This window comes from Mustela erminea, chromosome 21 (genome assembly GCF_009829155.1).
Source record: "Mustela erminea isolate mMusErm1 chromosome 21, mMusErm1.Pri, whole genome shotgun sequence".
NCBI lineage: Eukaryota > Metazoa > Chordata > Mammalia > Carnivora > Mustelidae > Mustela > Mustela erminea.
In genome coordinates this window covers 38,996,751-39,017,761 of record NC_045634.1, presented here as the reverse complement: position 1 = coordinate 39,017,761, position 21,011 = coordinate 38,996,751, and the positions used below count along the sequence as shown (strand labels likewise).

At 56.6% G+C, this 21,011-nt stretch overlaps 1 protein-coding gene across 6 annotated transcripts in view; it reads left to right on the top strand.

Annotated features, from left to right (window-relative positions):
• The window catches only part of DLGAP2 (DLG associated protein 2), a 779,475-nt gene that overhangs the window by 601,242 nt on the left and 157,222 nt on the right, over positions 1 to 21,011 (top strand). For 3 of the 6 annotated variants that reach the window (XM_032329109.1, XM_032329110.1, XM_032329111.1), the window contains one exon: positions 12,900 to 12,965. The exons of 2 other annotated variants lie outside the window; for them this stretch is intronic. In XM_032329109.1, coding sequence (XP_032185000.1) covers positions 12,900 to 12,965 — 66 coding nt within the window. Of the gene's footprint in view, positions 1 to 4,783; positions 4,789 to 12,899; positions 12,966 to 21,011 lie in introns of those variants that run through there. One more of the 6 variants, XM_032329114.1, reaches the window with a different exon arrangement.

Here is a 21,011-nt window from a genome sequence, read left to right as displayed (position 1 = left end):
AACCACAGTCAGGCTCGTCCGTAAGCACGGAGTCCAACGCAGGGCTCGATCCCACGACCCTGAACTCATGACTGATCTGAAATCAGGAGTCGGACGCTCAACCGGCTGAGCCCGCAGGTGCCTCAAACGCAGAAGATGTTTTTAAGAGCAGTCCTGCATCTTCAAGGTTCCCGGAGAGCCCGTTGAGAGGCGTTGGGGCCACGACAGGTCCTGTGCGACCGGGAAGGAGGAAGAGCGCGCATCTGAGTGGGAGACTCCAGAGTAAAGCTGCTTCCGGTGGAGACGGCAGTAAACCGCTGCCGAGACTCTGTTCCACGGTCAGCGCGAGCTCACGTGACTCATTGTGGCTGGTGCTTCCGGGTCCTTGTCCAGAGCACCCGAGTTCAAGGCTGACAGATGGGTGTGGTCTGGGTGTGGGCCCATTTTGCAGATAGAGGACAAAGTCCGGGAATCACCCGTCTTTACTTCGGGGTCCCGCCCCGTGTTTGGTCTTCCCCATCCCAGCCGTCTCGTGGGCTCGCTCCCGGGGCTCGAGCTGCGGACAGAGACCTTGCTCAGCGTCTCAGCTGTGCTCACGCTGGGAGCCAGGGACACCAGCGTCCCCTGTCCCCAGAGCCGTTTGGGTTTCCACGGAGAAGTCAGGACGGGGAAGCAGGCAGCGAACGCTGAGGCCGTGTTAGTGCCACATCCTCTGGTCAGGGACATCCCAGAGGTGGTTCTCCTGTCACTCGGTCCCCATTTTACAGATGGTGGGCAAGGCTCACGTTCCCTGCGGCAGTCACAGAAGCAAGGGCATGCGTTCGCTGGGATGTGGGGCCGTCGGCCCTCACGGTCCGGCGGCGGGAAGCTGAACAGCCCATGGGGGGTCCCTCACGGCAGCAGGACTCGGACAGGTGGAGCACAGAGTCCTTGAGGGCGAACCCAGAAATCTCAGCTCGGGCAGCTGCTCAGAGCCGTGAGCTCCTGGGGTTTCTGTGACTTAGGAGGGTGCCTGTAGGGTTCTGGCGAGTTCTGGGAGAGCTCTGCCCCAGGGAGGGGAAGGTCAGGGAGGCTGTCTGCCTGGCTCGGAGGCTGGTGCTATGCTTCCTTCAGGATGTGGCTCCTGAGCCGGGGAGGGACTGCCCCGTGGACCCTGTCACTCTGCTCTTCTCACTCCCGAGTGACCCCTGAGCACCCCATGTCAGATGGGATTTTCATTACAGAGCAGGAACTGCTGGAGGGGCACAGGCCTCCTGAGAACATGGCAGTGGGAGCATCGCGCGTCTGTGTCATAGTGTCAGAACGTGCGTCTGTGGCCGCTGGTCACAGCTTGCGCTCCCGGGGAGCAGCTGGACCTGGCACTGTCCGTGCTGGTCCCACGTTCCTCGTGTCCCTGGGACCCCACAGGACCAGCCATCTGGGGGGGTTGAGACAATACAGAGCAGCCCGGCTGCGGCAACTGTGGCGCATCTCAGGTAGGGCTCCTTAATTTGTTAAACGAGAACGGATCCGGAAACCAATCATTCCATCTCGGTATTGCCGTGAAACCTTGTACCGAGTAGGGCCCCGCTTGTCGCCGTGACGGGTGATGTATTTAAACAAGAAGAATGACACCTTTGGCACGATTTGTCAATGAATAATAGGTACCCCGTCTCCTCTGTCATTTTGAAACAAATGTTTCTCAATTTTATTAATATCCAAAGGAATAGTGAACAATGGCTAGGCCTGGGGCTATAGATCGAAACTCAGTTTTACAGCTAAATAGTCCTGAAAGTGGCTGTTTACAAAGATCCGGGGTCTGAAACAACCACCCACAAATCAAATTTCTGAAGTTGCTTTCTTTCAGAAAGTAAGAATAAGCGTAACATTTTGGCTATGAAATATTTTAATAGGTTTACATAATAAATTTTATATCTAATTATGAGTTTATTCACGTCTGTACAATAACTGAATATAATAAATCATAAGCAGAGTTTGTGGGGTTAAAAATAACTTTTTTATTTTATTTTTTTTAAGATTTTAAATAGAGACAGAGACCGCGAGAGAGGGCACACAAGCAGGGGGAGTGGGAGAGGGACGCAGGCTTCCCACCGAGCAGAGAGCCCGATGCGGGGCTTGATCCCAGGACCCCGGGATCATGACCTGAGCCAAAGGCAGACACTTGATGACTGAGCCACCCAGGCGACCCTAAAAATCCCTTTTTTTAAGTAACTCACCCCGTGAAGTCCTGACGTAATCCATGTGACCATGTGAAGGCCTCCCGTGGTGCTTCTGCCTGAACTCAAGTGGCTGGACAGAGCTCATGTTTCTGTGTGAGTTTCCTCTAGGCTATGAGCCCCAAGCACGGGTCACCATGCCCCAAATTCAGGGTCGGTCAGTAGGTGTCTGCGGAGTGAGGATTTCTGGGATGAAGGTCTACAGGTGTTCAGTGTTCAGATGTGACAAGGAGGTAGTGGTGCTGAAAGCCAGGAGACCCTCCCTCTCACCTTCTGTTTCCAGGAAGTGCTCGGGTTGGTGCAGTAGTAAGTGTGACAATATCATCTTCTCAGTGACGGTTTAAGGAGGAATTTTAGTAAGGTAGGACTAGCCCAAGGTTGTGTTCAGTATTTGGTCCATGGGCAAGGTCAGGACTCCCCGATAGGCCTGGGTCTCTCATGGCTCCCATGTGGTGTGGCCTGGGATGGAAGACTCAAGGCTCCTTTTGAGACCTTTCCCTGAAAAGCAGACTACCCTCAAATGCTTCATGGCTCTGAGTGGGGACAGAGATCCAGGTACTGGCCACCATCAGGCAGAACAGGTTGCAGCGTGGGCACTTGGGGAAGGCTTACTGGCATCTGTTTACATTTTAGTATGAATGAGTTGGTCATAGCTCTTTTCTGAGCCCCGATTTCGATTCCAGAAAAGGAGTGCTTTAGAGAAGAGATTGGGGACAGTGGGCATGAGGACCCCTAAGAAAGACCCAGAAAGCCAAGGAGAAGTGGTACAGGCACACATTCATCTCCTCATCTTCCCCAGCGTGTCTGCAGGGGTTCTGGCTGATGGGTGAGCAGCGGATGCCGGTGTGAAGCCTGGCAAGAGGTGGGTTCGGAAGCCAGAAGGAAGGGTGGGACCCTGGTCAGGCCTCCGCTCCGGCGTGCAGTGGCTGTGGGAGCGCTGTCACCGAGGTATTCTGTAACGTGCACGGCAGTGGCTGCCAGCCAGAACATGGTGCTGGTGGTTCGCAGAACGTGCAAATACGGAGTCTTCCGTTGTACGCCAGCAGCTGACACAGTGTTAAACGTCAGCCGTACCTCCCAGGGCTGTAGGTCAATCACCGAAGTCCCTGAAGCCCTCCCTCCGCATTCGCACAGCGGGCGTAGCAGCCGCGTGCCTTCCGCGTTCCCACACCGAGCGGCCTCCTCCCAGGCAAGGACCCGCACTCAGCAGATGATGGGGCGGCGGGCTGCGTGTCTGGACAGAAGAGGGGGACCTCGAGGGGTGGGGGCCTGGACCTCTGTTTTGGGGCAGGAGGGTCACCTGGCCTCTGGGTAGCCACCACCCCACACTGTCTTTCTGAAGGGGTTCCCAGGGACGGAGATGCCGGCAGGGCCGGGCAACAGCCAGCGCGACGTGCCTCTACCCCTGCTCGGTGGTCAGTCTACGAGGGGCTCGGTGACAGCTGCGAGGGGTGTCAGCGACAACCGCTCCCGGGACTGTGTGTGCTCCCAAGCTGCGCTCTTCAATGCCTGAGAAGCCGCATGTGAGTCACAGACGGACGGCCGAGGAGACACACGGGTCTACCCCCTTCCCCTTCCTTGTGTTTCCTACCCACGGTGAATGTCTGGGGAGCTGTTTCCGGTGCTGGACTGGGAGCTGCCTCCGTGCACCACCCCTGGGCTTTGGGTTACCCCCAGCAGGGGCTCACTGCCCGCCACGGGGGCAGGAACCACACCAGCTCCGGGCTCCGTGCTTCCGGACCGCCTCCGCTGATGAGGAGATTCGGGGGAGGCTGTCCCAGCGCTGTCGTGCTTCTGAATCACGACCCGCCGGTCAGAAAGGATCTGCAGAGTGCTAGGATCTTGGGGGACAGCGGAAGGTCACTCTTCTCCTCCAGTCGGAGACGCTGGCCGTGGCCATCTCGGTAAATGCCTCCCATCCTTCCTCAGTGCACAGCGAGGGTCACCAAGTGCACGGAGTTTGCACACTGCTTCTCCGTGAACATTACACCAGGAACTTCTACCGTCGTGGAAAGGTCCCCAATGCTCTGTGCTTCGTACCCTAGTTTACCAAACCGTTCTGCTGCAGGCGGATACTTTCAATGGGAAAGAAACAGTGTCGCCGTGTATCTTTAGTCATTCGTGTGAAGTCCTGGGCGAGGCGCGATCATAACTAGAACCTTGTCCATCCTGCGTGTCGGAGCCTGTGGCAGACAGCGTGGAGGGCGTCCCATGGAGGTGAACAGGCAGAGCCAGACGCCACATACTCACCCAGTGTAGAAAACTGAGGCAACACGTCAGATACAGAATTGAAGAGTATGTCAAAGTTAACGTCATGGGTTCTTCGGACGTTCTTTGAAGAACTCTCCAGACAGCAGGTGGCATAGCAGAGACTAAGGGGGGGGGGCAGGTGAGGACCCCAGTCCCTGTCTTCACACACAGCCCACAATTCCAGGTGCATCTGCACACAGGGGGGCCGCGCTGGGGGCCCCTGTAGTCCACGCGCGCTGGCCACCGCGGCTGCCCATGCATGCTGCCCACATCTGCTGCCGACGGCTGGCCCCTAGCGTTGGGTGGCAGGTGTGATATTTGTAGTTGGAGGAGGAGACGGAAGGTTTGGGGCCTTCAATAAATTACTTTGGTTCATTCCACTAAGTGAGCAGTTCTCCACACTGGCTAGACCCTAGTCTGGGCTCTGGGGCCATGAAATGAACCCGACTGGGACCCCCAACCCCAGTGGAGCCAGGGTCTCTGGGAGATGCCCCAGGCCTGAGCGTCTTCTTGGGGGTGTCAAGCCAACATTTAGCCAGTGAAAGCACAGAGAGCCTTTCGTAAAATTGAATTTCAGACAAACGACAGATACCGCATAGATATAATAAACAGGATTATTCTTTGAGTATCTGACCTTCAAATCTAACTGGGTGTTCTGCACGGCCTGCGGCATCCTTACCTAGGACTTCTTGTGAGTGAGCGTTGGAATGACCCGTCTGCCAGAGACACAGAAGTAGTCGTGTGCATCTCGGAGGCCTTCCCGCCCTGTAGTGCACTTAGCAGTAACCCAGGGGTGAAGGCCAGGTTCTCCTAAGCTTCCTGAAACCCTTCTCTTTGTCTGTAAAGTACTACTTCCAGCTTAACCATGGTGGGCAAATCTTCAAGCAAACTTTGGCATAAAACCTTATTAAATACAGAAAGTAGTGCAAAGGATTTAACAGTGCACTCATTTGGAATCTAGGTTTAAAACATATAAAATACAACTAATGTCACTTTGGAAGTGAGTAATGTTCAACTTTAACAGCAAATGGTACCGTTTCACCTAGAAGCCTTTAGATGTTTAACTAACTAAGAGGCTTCTTCTTACTCCAGCATTTTTAAAATTTTATTATTTTTATTTTTATGGCTATGTTAGTCACCACACAGTACATCATAAGTTTCTGATATAGTGTCCCATGATTCATTGTTTATGCACCACACGCAGTGCTCCATGCAGGCCGTGCCCTCCCTAATACCCACCACCTGGTTCCCCGACCTCCCACCCCCCGCCCCTCCCAAACCCTCAGTTTGTCTCTCAGAGTCCATAGTCTCTCATGGTTCGCCTCCCCTTCCAATTTCCCCCAACTCCCTTCTCCTCTCCATCTCCCCTTGTCCTCCATGCTATTTGTTATGCTCCACAAGTAAGTGAAACCATATGATAATTGACTCTCCCTGCTTGACCTACTTCACTCAGCTTCATCTCCTCCAGTCCCGGCCATGTTGATGGAAATGGTGGCTATATCTCCATCTTTTGCCCAGGTCCAAGGACATGCAAGTGTGGGTGGCGCTATTAGTCATAAGTGAACCCCTTGGAAGATTGTAACTCACAGGAAGGCGGCAGGCCGTACGCTGAGCTCGTGAGCCTCTGGGCCGGGAGGCGGGCGGTGCAGGCGACCACAGTCCCCTCCGTGCCGCGTGGGTGCTCCGGCCACCACCTGTTCGCAGAGCCCTCTGTGGTCATCCTGAGTTGGGTTGAGGTTGACACGCTAGTGACCTTGTGTTGTTCTCTTGGCCGGGATCAAGTGACGTTTAATTACGAGTGAGAATTCTGCAGACTTTAGGGGCCGCTTCTGCTGAGACCTGATCCTCCGTCCAAAATTAAAATCGTGAGTGTTTCTGTGGCTTTCAGAGAGATGCCGTCCGTAATCATCGCGCAGCGGCTGAATGGCCCAGCTGTGACTGGGATAGAAGGGAAGAGAGCATTAAAGCTAATCAGAGTCTTTGTCCTAACGGAGCAGAGATGAATCCTTGATTTAAGCAGCCTTCAGATCCCATCATTAGGGAAACGGCTAAAATGTAGGCTCGAGTGTGCTTTTATAAAAAGTAAACTTCTAAAGAATGGGATGATTCTAGAAACAGGGCCGACTGTCGGAGTGCTGAACTCTGTGGCAACTTAACTTTCTCAGCAGAGTTCACGGAGTCTGGGGAGCAGCTGCCGTGTGTCGTGCCTGAAGTCTGGGACCACCTTGCACTCTGGGGGCATCACCGGGCCTGTGCCGGTAACACCAGTGACCCTGCCAGGCTCCTTTCTATCTCTCAGGCATTTCCTGACCTCGGCCACATGGTCAGAAAACTCATCTATGCAGACAGACCCGCACACGTCACCACCAGCCTCCCCCCGTCAGGGGGCAAGGCGTCCCTGGGGGAGGCTGACGATGGCGGGTCTGAGCAAGGGGAGAGGCTCCAGGCCTAGCATGATGCACACGAGAGCACACAGTGTGCAGCAGCCAGAGGGAAAGAGGTAGCAAGACCCACGGGCAAGGAGGCTGGTGACCAGGTCCGGCCCTCTGGGGGAGGAGCCCTGATGGATCCTAGGACCCAAAAAGGAACAGGACAGTCCTGGAGAGAGGCCGCCCCTGAGGGAAGACTCAGGATCAGCTGGGCACCACGTAGGGGCCAGGAGTGGTCTTTGGGGAACCTCAGCAGGGTGGTGAAGCTACGTTTAACAGCAGATCTTCCCCTTCTGTCCCCTTCGGAGCAAAGCCTGCTGTCCCCACGGTCAAAGGAGGCGACTGTCCTCTTCAGACAGAGCTGCGGCTGGCCCCTTGTCCTGCTGCTACCGGCGGCCGCCGCCGCGTGTGCCCTTCAGCCCCGGGCTTGTGCAGGACGGCAGAGGGCGCCGTGGCCCACAGCCCCCCTCACGCGCTTCCCACCTCCGCGCTGCTTTCCAGTTTGGGGTTCTGTGTCGGTTGCATTTGGGACTGAGATTGTCCCTCTGAAGGCTTGTGCTCCGTTGTGCAGTGCGGACGTCGGGGTTCCGGAGGGGTCGGGGCTGGCCGCTTCCCTGCTCAGTTGGGAGGGACGTGCCCCCCCTTCCTGCTACCACGGAAGCGCCAGGTTCACCGACCCTTAACTCGCGCGCTCTCGCGGCTGCCGGGAGCAGGAAACGGGCGCCGTCCCGGCTCGGCGGGCTACACCGGCCACTTTAGTTCCTTGTTTTCCTTTCCGCTGGGAAATCCAGTATTTTCTTACGAGCAATGTCCCTGTCCCTATACAAGTAGTGGTTTTCCTTCGACCTACAATGTTGAAGCCTTTCCTGTTTCTGTCATTTCCAGGCTGGTGTGATCGGAAACAAACCACCTCCACCAGGAGGCGGGATTTGTACCCGTACGTGGGAGGGTTTAAACACGTGGAGTGGAAACAGGGCTTCATAGGTCAGATGTTTATGAAACACGGGTCCCTCGATGCTGATGCCTGCAGACAGAGGCCGCCATCCATGGCCAGCAAGAGCCCAGCCCCACAGGATCAGAAGTGCGGCTTCACAGGAACCTGTCCTCATGTGACCTCAGACATGCGACGGACCTTCCCCAGGCCATCAGCCCCCCCGCCCCCGGCCTCACCACGGTGATCAGGGCAATCAAGTGAGCCCTGGGAGCTGGGACTGTGCGAGTGTGCCATCAGTTACTGTACATAGCCCCTCTCCCCGCCACGTCTCCATAATAACAGGTCATGGAGACCCACAGAGGGTCGTGCGCTCCCAGCCATGGCTGGTCCTGGCTCCAATCCCTACTTTCCAAGATTGATCTGCCACCAAGTCCCGCGAAGCGTGTGCAGTGGGAGAGAGAAGATATCCAGACAGGGACACCAGTGGTGGCTTGCCCTGAGCAGTCAGGCCCTCAGCCCTCCAGACCACTCTTGCAGTGAGCCAGCGGCCCCAGAAGTTGGCTTACTCTCTGGTTGTGGACCCAGCTCGGCCGCTGCCCCCAAATCCATCCCCTTGGTCATGGGACCGGCCATGGCCAGGAGCAAGGAACCGTCCTAGAGAAGCTGAGCGCCCCCGGGAGGAGGTGGGGAGTTGCCCCGTGCACTGAGCAAACCAAACCCTGTGCAGTGCCTGTGCTGACATCCGGTATTTGGCTCTGACCCCTTGGGGTCATGTCTCTGTGGGGGACCCTACCTCCGCGCAGCAGCCACACCGTGCTGGGTGCCCGTGCTTCTCCACAGAGCATGTCACGCCTCCTCCCAACTTCCAGGACCAGCGGTTTGCCTGTGACACCCTGTGCACGTTTGTGCCCCAGAAGGGCCACCTCTGGGCACGTTGAGTGTCTTCAGTGTCCACAAGCGGACGCTGTGATTCACTGTCCAAGTCCGACTCAGTGAATTGAGCTGGTCTCAGACATTACGTAGCCCCACTGCATGCTGGGAGAGCACGTGCCAGGCCCTGGGGCCACAGGACCCCCTGTGGGACCCCGGGCATCCTCCAAGAGCCAAGGGTGGGCCTGCTGTGCTGACGGGGAGGAATAGCACAGGGTCACACCACACACCGCAGAAGGTCACGCGGCCTCACACTGTCCTCCTTGGACGGCTCCTGAGACGGGAGCCTGCTTCCCAGAGAGACCTCGGCGGCTGGGTGGCTCAGACGGCTGAGCGTCCAGCTCTTTGTTCTGGCTCCGGTAGTGATCTCAGGGCCATGGGATCGAGTCCTGTACGGGGCTCGCTGCTCAGCCTGGAGTCGGCCTGAGATTCTCTCCCCGCCGCCGCTCACATGCAGGCTCTCTCTTTCTCTACGCATGCTCTCTTGAACTAATTAAATAATTCATTCATTAAGAATAAGAGGGGTGCCTGGGTGGCTCCGTTGGTGAAGCCTCTGCCTTCAGATCCGTCATGATCTCAGGGTCTTGGGATCGAGCCCCACATCAGGCTCCCTGCTCAGAGGGAGCCTGCTTCTTTCTCTACCCTTGGGCCTGGCTCACGATCTCTCTTTCTCTTTCTCTCTCTCTCGTATGAATAAGTCTTAGATAGACAGACAGCGATAGACGGACCGACAGAAGCGAAATGTCCACTGACTTCCACAAACACTGGATTTCTTCTTGAAGTTCATCTACCTGGGGCTCCTCGGCCCGTCTGTCCCTCCCCCACCCCAAATCATTTCTCTGGTCTCTTTTGCCCCTTCATCAGTGGGTTTTACCTCATTCCAAGTAGAGTCCAAGACGAGGACTTCCTCTTGAGGAAGGTCGGAGCGGAGTCTCCTCCGAGCGAGACACGATCGTGGCAGAGCGTGGCGCACCGGTGGATGATGTAGGAAGCAGCCAGCCCGGCTGCCTGTGACGGCCGTCCTCAGCTCGTGTCGAGGGAGGTAGCAGGGCAGTGAACTGCCTGGCACCCCCGCAGGTGATCTCGGCCCCTTCCTAGACCCCTGGGGTGTGGGCGGGAGTCCGCCCGCAATGGCAGGGGCCGTAGAGGACGTGCCCGTGTCCCTCTGTGCCCGTGGCCACTGGGGCTCCTTGGGCCACTGCCTGGTGTGTCTGCCACTCAGCTCAGACACATGCAAGCAGGAGTGCGATTACACAAGCCTCTGAAGGCTGACGGGTGCTCTTCCCCAAAGTGCACAGCAGCAGTGCTGGGTCACACGTCAGAGGACACCGATGTCATTGGGCTTTGGTACAGAAGACAAACAGTTTGAGGGGTGGGCTCAGTTGGAGGGGATGTGAGTGTCCAGCCCCCAACTGGGGCCCCTTCAGGGACCATGAGAGCGAAGACCAAAGTCATCAGATGCGTTTCCGTGCATTGTATAGGGTTTCCGAGATGCTCGGGTAGATGGCGCGTTTCTGTTTCTGCTCGGAAAACGTGAGGCAGTGTGAGCGTGCGGTCCGACGAAGGCGTGCCTGGCTTCCCAGCCCTGACTCATCTGGCACCTCATTCTGCCCTGTTTCGGCCCCTCCTGGCTGTGGGGGCATCGGCGTGGGGGGTGGGACCTTGAGACGCTGGGTCTGGGCGGCTCCCTGGCCGCAGGTTCCGAAGGTCGGGTGCAGAGCCTGTCGCCGCACCCACGCACACTGGCTGCTCCCGGGACACTTGTCCGTGGGCCTCGGTGGGGCAGAGCTCGGCTCCTGTGCACTGACGGGGGAAGAGAGGTGGCGGATGGCGCGAGCATGCGTCGGGGCAGGTTTCAGGGGGTGCCGCATCAGTGGGGCAGTCGGGGGGGCGGTGTGGCCCGTGCCCCCTTGCAGGTCTGATGGCCCCCCCGGGGGCCGGGCAGGACATCTGGGTGAGGTACCGGGCGGGGGCAAAGGGTACACACTGCAGGACCCCGGTGACGCTGACACACCACCAGGCAGGGTTGGGTGGGGCGGAGCTGGGACAGCTAGTGACACCCACAGGCACTCCCGACGCCACTGGACCTACTGCACTTACCCTCGGCCCATTGTCTGTTTTTTCCTTTTTTCAGCTGTGACGGTTTTGCTTAGTTGCATTGCTTCTGGGCCTCATTTTATCTCGGTCTGTCTGACAAGGGGCAGGAGCAGAGGCAGAGCACACAGTCATTCCCAGCCTTCAGACTCGGGACCAACCTTCAGTCCGACTCCCACGCCATCCGGGGAGGAGTGTTCTCGAAATAGTGCGATGGGTCCCCGGTCCAGCTGCAGGGCGATTACACGGCGGAGCTCGCACTCTGAGTGCACAGCTTTGTGGGCACATGCAAGCGTCCTGTGCACGGCCTCCATGTGCCCGGCGCATGCGTGTGTGTCTGTGTGTGTGTGTGTCTGTGTCTGTGTGGGGGCTGACCTGTCGTACCTGTGGTGTCAACAAGCAGTGCCACGTGAACGTGACCTTCGCTTGCCCTGTCTGTGCCGTGTGTGTGTTTAAGGAGAACACGGTCTGAAGTGGAAGGTGGGCTGTGTGGGTTTATTCTGCTAAAGCCACACCCAACTAACACAGGCTGCTTTCAAGCTGGTCACACGCCCATGGGACCGCAGTCCCCATGGCAACTGTATTTAATTAGAACTCCCATCATACTGCATTATATTTCCAAACACATGAAAACATAGCCGTCTCTGCTTTCACATGCTACCGGACGTGGTCGTCTGACTGGCCAGCGCTGGACGAGACCACTCGTTAGCAGGGAGACGCAGCCCCAAAGGGTGCAAAGCTGCTGTTAGCCAAGCAGAAAGGGGGCGTGGTCAGTCACACCAAGTCATTTGCGTGGGCCGTCTTGTCACATACTAGCCCGGTCCAGCGCTTCATTATTGCTGCGTCACAGTTTCATACGTGTAACTTTGAAAAGCATTGGCTGGAGGTCCCCTAGAATGAGACTGTGCCACGGATCTGCAGGAGAGCCCGGCTAGCCGCTCCCACGGCCGGCCTTTCTTACCCTCCGTACGGTGACCGGGAATGCCGGTTTGCTGCTTGGATGGTGAGAGCCTGTGCGGGTCTGACCGCAGTGCCCCGGAATGACTCCTTTTGCAGACTACTGTGTGGCTAACTGCATTTATGGTGACTAGTGGGATGCAAATGTGGAATATTTGCCTCAAAACTCATTCATGAATATTGAAAGCCTGCATAAACACACGTGGAAAACTACATTTACGGAATACTTACCACGGTGGGGACATAAGTATTACCCACGTCCTGTGTTTCCACTAGAGTTCCCACCTGAAGCTGCTGTCTCCTTGGGGACACCAGCTGTCTCCACCTCTCCCTCCTAATTGCTGTGAGGTTGGGGACCCCAGGGCTGCACCAGTGGTTCCCAGAGCAGCCAGCAGAGGCGGGCAGGGACTGCCAGGCTCCTCCATCCCAGCCCCATGGGGGACAGCCAGTGAAGAACGCGGCTCTCTGTGTCTCTCTGGCCTCTGGCGGCCCTCTGGAGAGGACAGGGCCTTGCCAGATGACCCCCCAAGGCCCCACGATGACGCTTCTGTAAGAAGGTCGGGTCTGCGTTTGTGAGGTGAGCAAGCGAGTGAGTGAGGTCAGTGCTAGTGACCTCAACCTGAAGTGTTCTCCCAACGGAAGGACATGAAATTCACGTTCGGGAAGAACCTGACCTAAGATTAACTGATAATGAAGCATTAATGCGGCAACTGCAGGCTTTGAATATGGATGCAGGCGACCTCAGTCTAGAACTTTCTTGGCAAGAGGAAGTGTTGTCCTGGGCAGGGCAGTGCTCATGGGGTATTCTGGGAGCAGGGTGCAGCCATGCGACACAGAACGTGGCCAGCTCTACAGACGAGTTCTCATAAATCTGCGTAGAGCTCAGACTGGCCGTGGGTTGTTGGTTGTTGGTTAAACCCGAGCTAGAGCTAAGAACCACGGATGCGCTGCCTGAGTTGGTGCCCACATGTGGCTCTGAGCCGTGGCCTTTGAGCAATTGTGAGGAGCCTATGGTGTTGGGGCGTCCGGGTAAAGAGTGTTGGAGACGCACTGAGCAAACGGCCGTCTGCCCTGAACGCACTGAAGAATGACTCTGTTTCTCTCTTGCAGAGGAAGAGGGCGGGGACCTGGTCCAGCCCGGCATCAGCTTCCCGGGGCCGGCAGAGGACGATCTAGGTAGAGTACACACCTCAGCCCTGGGGGTGCCCCGTGTCCAGCGCCTCTCTGCACCCCAGAAATGGTCGAAGCATGAGTGTGGCTTCGGTGTGCCCTAATTTAAAGAGCTGGATGAGATGTGTGAGCGTTGTAAGTAACGTGGAGCGTGTGGAGAAGCCATAGGTGAGAACATTCTTGCTGCAGATCACGGCAGACCAATTGCTAAGACAGCTAATCAGTACGAATAATGATTAAAGCAGGCAGTGCCGTAATTGGTATGCGGGTAAGATGGGAGGTCTGTCCCTTGCTCCTTCATGGCTGAAACCCCCCGACTCTACCCAAGGAGGGAAGATGTCTTCATTCCTGGTTCTCACATGGCTCCTCATGGACACAGACCACTGATTGCTGTGGGCAAGCCCGGCACGCGCCAGGCTGTGGGTGCCATGGGCGGGGGGACTCTGAGTCACGGTCCTAGCACACTTCCCTAGGTAGGGTCTGGGCCAGTTTCACTCTTAACCGTCACAGACACAACAAAGCTAGTGCCATCTTGATCCCTTGGCCATGACCCCTTGACGTGGCTAACGCGTGAAAAGGGCCAGTGTCTCTGTAAGACGCGTGAGCTGTTGAATTCATTCACTGTCCGGCGGTGACTGAGAAAACACCCCCACCGTGGCTCGGGCTCTTTGCTCCTCACCCGCCACGACGGTCGCCAGCCTGGAAGCTCGCCAGCTCCTCTCCCAGGTCACCGACGACCCTGAGCTGTCACAGTGCTCGGGACCGAATTACGGACCAACAGGCTGACTCCTGTTTGAACTTGAATTTTTCTGTGTTGATTTCTGCCCTGTAGCCAGTGAACCTGTTGCCCATTGGATCGTCTTCGAGAACAATATTGTTAGTGGAGGGAGTCCATTTGTATAAAGCTGTGATGCCTTTTAAAGAGAAGAAGAGGGGAAAAAGCTTTCTTTTCAATAAACTATGAACATGGGTGTCGTTCTCGAAGAACAGTGGGACGTTCCACGGGGCAACGGAGCTCCACGTACGCTTCTCACCTGCCGTCCTACAGAGGCCTTGCTCCTCTCTCAGAAACATGCAAACGAAGTCATCTTCCCTCCTCACGGGAAAGTCAGCTTCCTCGCTGGAATCTTGTTCCCCTCCGGTGACAGTCACTAGCGAGCAGGTGTCCAGCAGCGCCCGGGGAGGGCATGATTTGACTTTGTTTCCCTGGGACTTGGGGAGTCGTTCACCTGCATCCCGCAGGTGCACGGTTCTGACGTCACGATTGTGTCTGTGGTGCCTGTTCTTCCCTGCGACTGTCTCTCAGAATGGGGGAGCCCTCCCAAAACACGAGGGGTGCACATCCCCGACCTGTATTTCAGGGGCCTGCGGGGGTTTGAGGCTGACCCCGCCGTGGTGCGGGGCATCCCAGGGAGAGCCCGTCTGCTCCGGGGGAGACGGACGCCCTTTCTCAGCTTGCTTGCAGCACACTGGGCGTAGTTGCTCAGGGGTCGGCACCACGGATGGGCACAGATGACCGAGTGGTGGCACAAAAGGAACACGAGGTCACAGGAATCACATCGGAAACACGAGGTCACGGGGATCCCACCGGAAACACGAGGTCACAGGGATCTCACAGGAAACACGAGGTCACGGGGATCACACCGGAAACACGAGGTCATGGGGATCACGCCGGAAACCAGGTCCCCCTGTGTTCCTATGCCGAGTCCCGGACCTGGAGTTTCGGTGTGTGCCATAGTCACGTGAGCTGAGCGTGAACGGGAGGGTCCGGGGTGGAGGGTGTGCACATCTCGCTGGTGGTGTCGTGGACCCGCAGCCGGAGTTGGCGCCTGCACGGGGCCACTTGTCGGGCTGTGTTCCCAAAGAGGGTGTCCGTGCAGGGAGTGGGGGACAGGCTGGAGTGCACAGGAAGTATTCTTTGTGTTTGGTAAGATAGACACAACCTAAAATTCACCATTGAGGCCATTTTTAAGTGTATATTCCGGGGCATGGGGTCCATTCACCTCATTGGGTAACTGTCACTGCCTCCCCCCCAGGACTCGCCCTCTTCCCCAGCAGACCCTGTGCACCCAGGTGCCCCCAGCACGGGGATCAGCACCCTATGCTCTGCTTCCCTGAGCCTGTCTCGGGCTCCGGTTCCGACTGGGCTCCTGCGGGACTGGTCCTGTCATGACTGGCTTCTCTCACTCAGGTCACGTCCCCAGGGTTCACCCACGTTGCAGCAAATGACAGAAGCTCCTTCCTTCCCACGGCTGTGTGACAGTCCACCGGACGGACTGCCCACGTCTAGTGTAGCCATTGCTCTGTCCTGACACTTGTCTCACTGGCCCTCCACTCCTGTGGCCGTGCCACTGGGCGTACAAAAGCCCTTCGAGACTCGCTCTCATCTTGGGAGATGCTCCCCGGAGCAGCCGAATCACATGGAAATGCTAATTCCAGCTCTGTGTGGAGGAGCCTCGTACTGTCTAGGAACAGAAGCATTTGGTGAGGTGTTTCTACAGTCTGGTCACGAGGGGGCGGGGATTCCAAGAATGTCAAGGGACAGCCAGATTCTAGAGGCCCCAGGGGCTGCCCTGCTCCCCAGTACTTATGTCCCCTGTGCGGAAGAGCTGGAAAAGGTTCCATGTCCGTGAAAGGAGCACCCCAGAAGAGGAATCCGATGTGACCGTGTCATGTTGTCACTATTGCTCTGCAAAGAAATCAAAATTAGTTTTAAAGTTACTAATAGTATTAGGATATTAGGAATCTGACTCTAAATTTCTGGAATGCCGTTCCTAGCTTTCCCCCTAAGTAACCATTTCTAATTTGCACAGTTTCTGAGTTTGGTGGCTGTGACGTGGATTCTCGTACCTTTTCCCTGGGTGGGCTCCTTCTCCAAACACGGACCCTTGGTTGGCTCCTGCCTGCCTCCATGCCTGCACGCCCTTGTCCTCGTCAGCCGGACAGATGACCGGGCTGGTGGCTTGGGGACACTGGGTTCGCCTCTCACGGCTCTGGAGGCTGAGGTCTGAGATCAAGGTGCTCGCGATTTGCTGTCTGGTGAGGCTCCTTCCTGGGCTCCCGGGTGCTTGCGTGGCGGGAAGTGGGGGCTCTCTGTCACCTCCCTGATGCCCCCTCACACCATCACCTTGGACGTAGGCTCCCACCTATAACTTGGAGGGGACACAGACATTCAGATCACAGCAGCCTTCATTCAAGTGACACTAGTTCTTCTGCTGTGTGGGACATACCCACTGAGCGACCAGCGGGCTCCCCGACTTAGCAAGCTCCATGAGGGGGGGCGAAGGAGAAGCTCACAAGCCAACGTGCTGTGTGGACGGGAAAACCAGCACAGCTGGAGAGCTGGGGACGGTGTCCTGAAAAATGCAGACAGAAGTCGGATCCGTGCAGACCAAGGAAGCAGAGGCCTTGGGGATGAGCGGGGACGAGTGGGGACAGGCTCAGGGCCAGACAGAGGACACACCAGCCCGCGGGATGGCCCACCTGGCATGGGGCACGGCGTCGGCCTGCTGCGCTCCTGGCCCTGACCTGGTGTTCTGACAGCTGCCCACGGCGCATACATCCCGCGAGTGTGCGTGCAGGGCATCAGAGAGCTCACATCCGGAAGGAACGCGCCCTGGTTATGGAACGGCACACTGTCCTACACGGCGGCTCTTCTGGAAGACGAGAGGAGTAGGACAGCTGCACGGTGCGTGTCCGCCGCGCCCTGTGGAAGCCCGCAGGGCTCCGCACTCGGGTGCACGGCTCTGCGGGGAGGCCACTGGCTCCAAGCACCCCGGTGTCTGCAGAGACGCCACACACGTCCCCTGGGCCCCCGGGGGTGACGGTCGAAGACGCTTTCTGCACCTGCCGTCAGGTGGGAACTTCCATTGCAGACCCTCCCCCTGCCTTGCACTGAAATTGAGGGTTTCTGTAAAAAATATATATATACACAAAAAGCAAGAAGGTATGAAATTCATGATTCTTGGCTTTGAAATCATTAAAACAAAATCCTCAGAGCACTCACCAGAAAGCTGGACGAGCTCCTGAATAAATGAATCCAAACATGGGGCCAGTGGTGGCAGTAACACTGAGCCAGGCTTTGGCCTTGTGGTGCCAGCAGGACTCGTGGTGGCTCTGAGGGGCTGGGGGGGCGAGGGAGGAAACGGGGCTCCTGGCACAGAGGGTCGTGCGGTGAGGGGGCCAGCCGCAGGACCGACACAGACCAGGGAGCAGAGCAGCGCCCTCAGGGCGAGCAGAGCCCCAAACTCCCCACAGGGGCCTCGCTGCTGGAGACCCAGCCAGACGCATGGCGTCTCCTCCAGCTCCTCGTGAGGAGTGTACACACCCCCTCCGCCCCGACCCAGCCTCCCAGAGCCCTCGGCACCACTCAGCGTGCCTGCCCACAGGAAATCCGTGAGCAAGCAAGCCAGTTCCGGATGTGTATTTGCACGCACACGTGCACACACGCACAGACTTGCAAATTCAAGCACCAAGCCTTCCGTCCGCCGTTCAGAGCTCTGCCTTTTGAAGTGACACTTTCCCAGGCTGGCACCTTCTAAAATAAGGTGTGATGGATTTGCAGTAGGTGACGTGGCCTTGGGTGGAAATGGATCAGGAGGGAAGCAGACAAGGAGGCAGAGGTGTTGCTTAGTACGGAAGACGCGGCCCATCGCATTGACCTTTTCCTAATTCAGGAGATTTTATTTCCTGTTTCTGCTCCTCTACACGGACTTGACACTGATTTCTAAACTGCAACAGTGGGTTGCACTGAAGGGCTGTGAACTGAAGTCTACCAGCAATTTTTAAGTGAAAAGAATAGAAAGAACAGTAGCACATCAAATGTGTAGAAGGGGAAACAGAGTGCGTCTCACGTAACGAGGGCAGACGGCGTTGGGGAGACGGCGTGCGTGTGCGTGAGGTTCCGGCTCTGAATGCATTTTGTTTTCTCGAACGTCATCCAACAGTTCACAAGCCACGGAGAGATTGTCTTGCAGAAGCTGAGATGGTAGAGAGAGAGAAAATTTCTTTTGCGTTGCGTGCAGTGTTTGGGAATGAGGAGGGGGTGTGGGGGCGTGGGGGGGCCTGCATAGGGTCACCCGCTGCCCATCATGACGGCTGCCCTCCTGATGACCCCAGTGCCCACTCGGAGACCGGAGCAAGCCCCCTAATTTCCCCATGACTTTGATTCCTTAGGTACTTACTTTTTTTTTTTTTATTTTAAAGAAAAGGGTCGGTTAATAAAACTACTTCCTACCTCATACACAGGATTACGAAGTCGATTAGATCTGATGGTGTAAGACCTTAGCAAGGTTTACCACAGTGAGTGGTCGACAGATGCTCACTGTTACCACAGTTCAGGCTCCTGGACGTCCCTTGCAAGCAAACGGAGCCAAGGGCCAGAGACCGTTTCAGAGGCCCGCGGGAATGGCAGTGTAGAGCACATGTGCGGGGAAGCTGGCCGTGGGGTGCCCTGGCTTTCCTCCCTGTCATTCGGGAACGTGACTGCCGTGACCACTAAATTCATTTGCAAATTTCAGTCCCAGGAAACAGAGAACTGCCAGGATTGTGTTTGGATTCTGAGGTTTTCCGTGTGTGAGGGTTTCCCTCTTCAAGTGCACGAGACTGGTAAGCACACTCGTGGGCCAATGTGCCTGGAAACCGAGTAGCAGGGATCCACAGGGGGTGTCTGCCGTCCAGTTGGAGAATTAAGCGGAACTGGACGGGCCGGTCTGGAGGCGCCGGAGTCCGGCTGATCTGTGGGGATGCTGGCCTGTGCTGGTGCGGCGTGGCTTATGGGACAGAGGGTAGGAAAGTCAGCTGTCGGGGGAGAAGCCAGGATTATCTGACCAAATGTGGGGCAGCCGGGGAGCTTCGTGGTTTGTGGAAAATAAACAGCAGCACATGCCCTGCGGTCGGGGGAGTTCTCCCGGCTCGGGGCGGACGCCACTCCGGCTTCTTGGGGGCCTTGGAAAGCGGCGGCTCCGGCTGCCTGGCAGGACGCAGGACGGCAAATGCAGGAGGAAGCGGACAGGAAGGGACCGTCTCCGAGGACCTGCGCACGCTCCCTGCCTTCCTCCCAGCACCCCGGCGACAGGGTCGGTCCCGTGGCCAGTCTGCCTGGTTGTCCCCCTCCGTGAAGGCGACGGAGCTGAAACTCAGACATCTCTCGAGCTGCGGCTGTTCTGTCTGAGCCAAGCCACACCCAGTGGGGCTGTCGCACCGCAGAGAGCCCTCCCCAAGGAGGACAGCAAGTGCCACGCGCCCGGCTCACACACAGAAGGCTTGCTGTGCATTTGACGCCCAAGACGGAGCTAAGGGCCGGATAAATAATAAGGAATTGCAGGTCGGGCAGACATACAGCCCACGTGCGCGGGCGCTCTCCGTGTGTGTGTTTGCTGCGCTGGCCTGCGGACCTTTCTTTTATTAAGTGTTTTATCGCGAGTCCGCTGTAACGACCGCGCAGTGCGGTACCAGGTTCAGGCATGTGACAGGGTGACTCGGCACGTCCGCTCTCATCAGACGGGGTCTCTTCGTCCCCTACCCGCCCTCTCCTTCCCTCTGGCCCATCGCTGCGTTCTCAGGGTTAACAGTCTGTCTCTCTGCTTCTTTGGTTTGTTCCCTAAACTGCATCTGTGAGTGAAATCCTACGGTATTTCTCTTTCTCTGGCTGACTTCGCTCAGCATAGTCTCCTCCAGTCCCATCCACGTCTTGCCAATGGCCAGATTTCGTTGTTCTGATGGCGGAGTCCTGCAGCATTGTTTATGTGGACCACATCCGCTTTATCGCCTCGTCCACTGAAGGGCATCTCGGCTGCTTCCACAGTTTGGCTCTTGGTGGACGTTGCTGCTGTGAACATTCGGGTGCACGTGCCCCTTCAGGTCACTACGTTTGTACCTTTACGGTAAATACCCAGTAGTGCAATTGCAGGGTCATAGGGTAGCTCTATTTTCAACATTTTGAGGAACCTCCATGCTGTTTTCCAGAGCGGCCGCACCAGCTTGCATTCCCACCAACAGTGTAGGAGGCTCCCCTTTCTCCGCATCCTCGCCAGCATCTGTCATTTCCTGACTTGTTGATTTTAGCCATTCTGACTGGTGTGAGGTGGTATCTCATTGGGGTTTTGATTTGTTTTTCCCTGATGCCAAGTGATATGGAGCACTTTTTCATGTGTCTCTTGGCCATCTCGATGTCTTCTTTGCAGACCTGCACAGCTTTCTGATCTGAGCAACGGGACTTCTTCCCTTTATGTGTAGAATGTGCCTCCCCTCCATCAGTAGCTGTCCCCCCAGGCCACTGGTTAGCCCAGCGCACACCGTCCTCAGGTACAAGCATCCCCATCACCACCACAGTGTGGAGCCGAAATGTAGGTTACTGTGGTGGGTGGAGGCCTTCTGTGGGAATCATGGGACACGGGCACGACAGTCAGTGTGTCCTGTGAGCAGAGCAGAACCTCAAAATCTGCTGAACAGTTCAGAAGCAATGTGTTCCCAGTCTTATTGGAGTAGAATAAAAAGCATGCATATTCCAAGTAATAAATTTGGCATAAAAGAAATGTTAGCAATAATTAGCATTAAACATTTGACTCACGATATTGTCGGAGGCTCCCTGGCATCAGGGCCCCTTGCACCTTTGGTGTCAGCCCACAGGCAGGGCAGAGGCCTCAGACCCGCCCACCCTGGGGTCCCCAGGTTCCCGAAGGAAAAGCACCCAGTCCAGACACTGCCGGAGAACTTTCTGCACCCGTAGCACACGGCCTGTTGCTCTCAGACACCAACATGCAGTTACGGTGGAGAAGAATGTGAGCTTATGTGCACACGTGAAAGAGGTTCTAAGATTTTATTTAGAGAGAAAGAGAGCGTGTGAGCAGGGGAGGGCGGAGGGAGAGGGCGAGAGACTCTCCAGCAGACGCCCCAGTGAGCGCAGAGCCCTGTCCTGCGACCGTGAGATCATGACCCGAGCGGAAATCAGGAGCCAGACACTCAACGAACTGAGCCACCCCGGTGCCACAAAAACTTTAAATAAAATAACACCCTACAGACTTAAAACTAGCCCAGGAATTGGGTTATCCT